The sequence below is a fragment of the Neoarius graeffei genome, chromosome 12, assembly GCF_027579695.1.
Source record: "Neoarius graeffei isolate fNeoGra1 chromosome 12, fNeoGra1.pri, whole genome shotgun sequence".
Classification (NCBI taxonomy): domain Eukaryota; kingdom Metazoa; phylum Chordata; class Actinopteri; order Siluriformes; family Ariidae; genus Neoarius; species Neoarius graeffei.
In genome coordinates, this window is record NC_083580.1 from 82,212,611 (window position 1) to 82,218,073 (window position 5,463).

General features: G+C 41.0%; 1 protein-coding gene across 1 annotated transcript in view; it reads left to right on the forward strand.

Annotated features, from left to right (window-relative positions):
• Positions 1-2,948, forward strand: part of spry4 (sprouty homolog 4 (Drosophila)) — a 3,886-nt gene extending 938 nt beyond the window's left edge. The window contains exon 2 of the mRNA XM_060935264.1: positions 699-2,948. Within this exon, the coding sequence (XP_060791247.1) occupies positions 754-1,692 (939 nt within the window). The 5' untranslated portion in view covers positions 699-753 and the 3' untranslated portion in view covers positions 1,693-2,948. The remainder of the gene's footprint in view (positions 1-698) is intronic.
• Positions 2,949-5,463: the final 2,515 nt, after the last annotated feature.

The following is a 5,463-nucleotide window of genomic DNA, read 5'->3' on the forward strand; positions in this document are numbered from 1 at the left end:
CACTGAAAAGCTCCAACAGGTTCCATATTATTTTCTGAATAGCTTTCATTATTGAACTGATGCTGATGTGCACAGCTCGGCTGAGGCCTGTGTGTTCCCCACAACAGCACTGGGTTCCTTTCAGCCTGCTGTGAAGAAGAGCAGGGTCGTGGGTGGACAGACTCCAGGGTTAAAGCCTGAAACATGTCCGGGTGAAACAGTCGCTCAGGTTCCTCTCCACTTCTATCTTTAGCCTGAACCTAAACCATGCTGAGGTTGGACATCACAGTGCTTGTGGTGGTGGTTGTTGGTGTATTTTTATTTTCTGGCCATCGACGGAATCGCAGAACGAATCTGTGAACCTTGCTTTGGTTGCCATAGTGTTGGCTTCAGACTAGCTCCTGGTGGGAATAAAAGCTGTTGTGTAATATTTCTCTTTATGCTTTATCCTGGATTATTCTGAGAGGTCACTTTCAGATGACCACAAGTGTTTTTTAATGAGTGTTTCTTTACCTCAAACCCTCACACAGCCCAGAAATCTCATCTTTCTTTTTAAAAATGTTGTTTTTGGTTGTACTGGATACGATTGCTCAGTTAGTGAACATGGTTATCTAAAATTGCTTTAAAATGTAAAATATATTTCTAGAAGGGTCAGCAAGAAGATTACGAGCTGTATAAAATCTGAGTGCCGTCCTAATGTCATGCTGGTGTCTTTACAGGGCTAGTAGATGCTGACCTGAGCTCTTTTTGGTGTATGAGGGACACAACCTACAGATGGAGTCGAGGGCTGCTCACCACATTCCTGGAGTCTCTTCATCCATGATGGTGCAGCCTTTGCTGGACAGCAGGGTCCCTTATGGTCGGCTCCAGCACCCACTGACCATCTATCCTATTGACCAGATGAAGTCCTTGCATGTGGAGAATGACTACATCGACAGCCCTGCAGTGGTGTCACAGCAGCCTCCGAACCACAAGGTGGCCACCAGGGGGCAGGAGGTCCTGCTTGGAGCTCAACACGTTCCTCACCTGTCCCGCTGCGAGGCCCCAGATGCCACTACCCACCCCTGGATCTCCTTCAGTGGCCGACCTAGCTCCATCAGCAGTAGTAGTAGCACATCTTCTGATCAGCGGCTGCTCGAGCATGTGGCACCCACCCCTTTGATGGACTCTTATTCCAGCGGTGGAGGCCATGCCAGGATCCTGGGTACAGAGCAACCAAAGCTTCCAGGGTCCAAACCCCAACACTCAAAAACAGGAGCAGCCTTGGCAACTGAGAAAAACCATATGCCTTTGTGTGACAAGTGTGGAAAGTGCAGGTGCACAGAGTGTACGCTGCCCCGGACCCTTCCCTCATGTTGGGTGTGCAACCAGGAGTGTTTGTGCTCAGCACAGAACCTGGTGGACTCCGCCACCTGCATGTGCCTAGTCAAAGGCGTGTTCTACCACTGCACAGAGGATGAGGACGAGGAAGGCTCCTGCGCCGACAAGCCGTGTTCCTGTTCACACTCAAACTGCTGTGCACGCTGGTCCTTCATGGCGGCCATTTCACTTGTGCTGCCATGCCTTATGTGCTATTTGCCTGCTGTGGGTTGTGCCAAGCTCTCACAGAAGTGCTACGACAGCCTCCGGCGCCCGGGCTGCCGATGCAAAAGTGCTCAAGCCTGCAAGGTGGCAGAGGTCAAGAATTGTCCTCTGGAGAAGCAGGCCTCATGATGTCACGTCCAAAAGAAAGCTACAAAGAAGGACTTTGAGCAGAAGGTGGCAGAACCTTCTCCAGTTCTTGCATACTTCCCCCATATCATGGTACTTAAAGGGTTCATGCTCGGTCCTTACTGTCATAGTGTAATGCCACAATGCGCAGTCATGATGTTTGCTAGAATGACTGGCACAAGTCTTAAGTTTAACTACAAAGAGATAAGGCCTGTTTTTTCCCGTTGGGGTTTTTCTCTGTGGGATCAAAGCGTTCTGTTATTTCACCCACGAGTTAAAATACATGCCATCACAAAATGCTGCAAAAATGTCTGTTTTCTCCTTTGGTGATTTTGCCTTTGGGTGGCTTGGAACAGTCAAAGTAAATATCACCTATTCAAGAGCATTCTATACTTTGGCAATCCCTCCCCGGATCTGGCACTGAGAAACGGTTGCAGTGCATTCCAGGCTGATAACATGTTACAATCAAAATAACTAGACTTTATACCTCCATGCCCACTTATAAGCTTGTTATAGAGCTTTTCTTCCCTTTTTTGAGGTGAGAACAGAAGGCGTCATTGTTTTGGTCAAAGGACGTCAAGTTCCTTTGTTGCCCAGAAATGCAATTTACTACTTTGGAAAATAAACAGGAGTTCAGTATTCACCTCTGTGGAAAAGCTCGCTGTCCATCATCTTAGGGACAGATTTATGGGTTTTAATGACAAGTGACTTTCACATGTATTCAGATGCATGTAATCATACGTGAACTTCCACAATATTTCTTCCAAATATTCGCAGTTTGATTTGTTATAGACAAGATATCACCTCAGGGAGCACAACTTTCACATATTATGTACAGTATGTAACTACAACATGGTAGTTGATTTAATAGGAAACTGCTACACACAAAAGGAAATCATTTGATAAAAAAAAGGGAAAAAAAGAAAAAAAACATCCATAAGCTACAGGACAAATGAGTCAGCAGGAGGCTATCCCAAAATATCAAACTTTCACTAAGACACCTAAAAACCTAACGACAAGCACAGTATTATGTACAAATGCATGTACAATTATCATAATTAGTGAAATTCTATAGGTTTTCCATGAACCAAACCCCTCCTGGTGTACTCTACTACTCATAGGATTCATGATTATGCAGTTTTGTGGTTTGTCTAGAATTAGGCCGACAGATCATTTGCCAAAGGAGTTCTAGGTTGTAAATTTTAGTTTACGTGGGTATAGCTTTTTATGATCTAATAAACCAAACCCACAGCAAGGTACGATGTGTTTTGATTGCTTGGATTCTTGGACGTGAGGGATGAAACCCACCTTTTCATATACTAAACTCCCACGACACACATTTAATAAAAAAAAATGTAACATATATATATATATATATATATATATATATATATATATATATATATATATATATATATGTGTGTGTGTGTGTGTGTGTGTGTGTGTGTGTGTGTGTGTGTGTTTGTACCCATTTTAGTTGCACAAATCAGAAAAGCAGAAGAAAAAAAACACTACTGTTCTTAGTCTTGAATGTATAAAGGCTAGGGTTTAAGTCTTTGCAATCTAATTATTGGATAGGTGCCAAAGTAGAGATGAACAAGGAGGCTTGTCTAGTTGCATAGGAGAAAAACTGCAAATGTATCGTTAATATTCTAGAATTAGAACTATGCAGGATACACGCTCTTGTAAATAGTGTCGAGAAACTAGCCGTCTTAATAATGCATTTCAAATGTCCTAAAGAATTGCATGGTACAATTTAATTACAATTCAGTACAAAGGTATATATAGATGAATATTATATTTTTGGGAGGGCTGGGGGTGGGTGGGGGTCAGAATTATGTGGCTGTGCAGTAGAAGGCAAAGGTCTTTCTATTAAAAGCACTTCATTTAGAAAAGTGTGCCAGGCAATAAAAATACCTCTGTTTATGCTAATCATGCCTCATTAGCACGAAAGGCATGGCTAAGGTTCCTCTGTGCCCCTGAAACTGTAGATTTAATTGAATCCACTGAAGGAACACCGTTTCAGCATAACCCGGTTCCATTTGTACGTGTTTGTTGTGGCCACAGCTTTTTTTTTTTGCCTTCGACTTAAAATGGTGAAACATCTTCTGTGCTTGATTGACATATACAGCTGCTGTGCATGAACTTGTGTGGGAGGGATACGGAGCCCTCTCAAGTAACATTCCATTCCATCTTATTCCAAGATTTCTAGCCTTTAACCCCCCCCCCCCCCCCCCCCGTTCCCAAACACACACACACACACACACAAACCTGTTTGCATTGCTGCAATGTAATTTGACCTTTATAGAAATGATCTTCCGTTCCACAACACCAAGTAGACGTGTTAAGGATGCTGTGACTATATTTTATTTTATTTTAATTTTTTAATGTTATTTTATTTTTCTTTCTTTCTTTTTTTGAGGTACACTTTCTTGGCCACTAGTGTTTTCCAACTATTGTTTTTTTTCCCCCCAATTAAACCACCTTCCTTCCCATCTGGGCTTGTATTCTCTGCATTTCTTTTGCTTTTGCATTCTTACTGTTAATAAAAGAGCAATGTGCTTTTTGTTTTGTTTTAAACATGGCATAAAAGAAAAAAAAATCTCCCACATATTAAAAAAGTCCCTTTATAGATATATTTATTTTGAAGTTCTATTTTATATAGTATTTATTTAGATGCCTACTTTTGTGTGTGAATAAAAGCTTATGTCAAAAACAGAATGTACAACTGAAATGGAAAAATATATATTGTTAAATATAAAACGTTGTGGCGTCTTTTCTTTTTGCTCCATTACACACAGATGTTAGCAGAGTATAATTATCTTTAAACGCTCCAAGATTTTTTTTAAACAGTCCAATATAGTGTGCGATATATTACATTTCAATAATCAGTTACAGCTATAGAGTCCAAGAAAACATCGTAGAATACAACCAGATGGTTCTTAGCAAATTGACAATGTTTTTGCAGCTTGAAGTTCTAACCACTAAAACTTCTTGGTCTGTTTATAATTAGTCCAACATGATGGAGCTTTTCTCAGTCGGTAAAAAAGCTTCAGAACTAAAACAAGTGGCTCTTTTGGCTGATCAATATTTTAAGTGCCCTCGGTTGAGGAAGAAGCCTACAATCCAGTTAGTTAGTGCAGACTTCCCCTCTGTGTTTACGCGGTCACTTTCCTTCCTCTCTGTGTCTGTGTGGTCATGAGCTTCAAGCACAAACCTAGAATTCTGGTGAGCAATGCTGTAATCTTAATTATATAAAACATAACTTTGCTACATCTGGAGTTTAAGTTCCTCCTAAACATGACTTTTTATTGAATTCGGGATGTGGGCAGACCAAAGGAAATAAAAAATTCTACTGCACTATAATAATATTTCAGATTTTTCACAAGAGAATTTTCCCAATAAAAGGCATCACTCTTTAGGATTTTATCTGACACAGCGGCTGATTTTATCAAGAAATCGTACTCATACAGTTCTGAGATGGACTGGCATTCCGGCCTCGTATCCAGTGTTCCCACTCTGGATCCACTGTGACCCTGACAAAGATAAAGGTCTTACTGAAGATGAATGAATGAATGAATGAATGAATGAATGAATGAATGATGGTTGTAGGATACAACAAAAGGACAAATGGTAGCAAACATATACTGGAATGTTAACAATGAACCATGAAAACACACACCTTGTTATTCATGTTCAGATTTGGAATGAAATAAACAGGAGGGTGTCTGTGTGTGGAGTGAACAGAGCTACAGCCTCAAAACAAATCAGTAC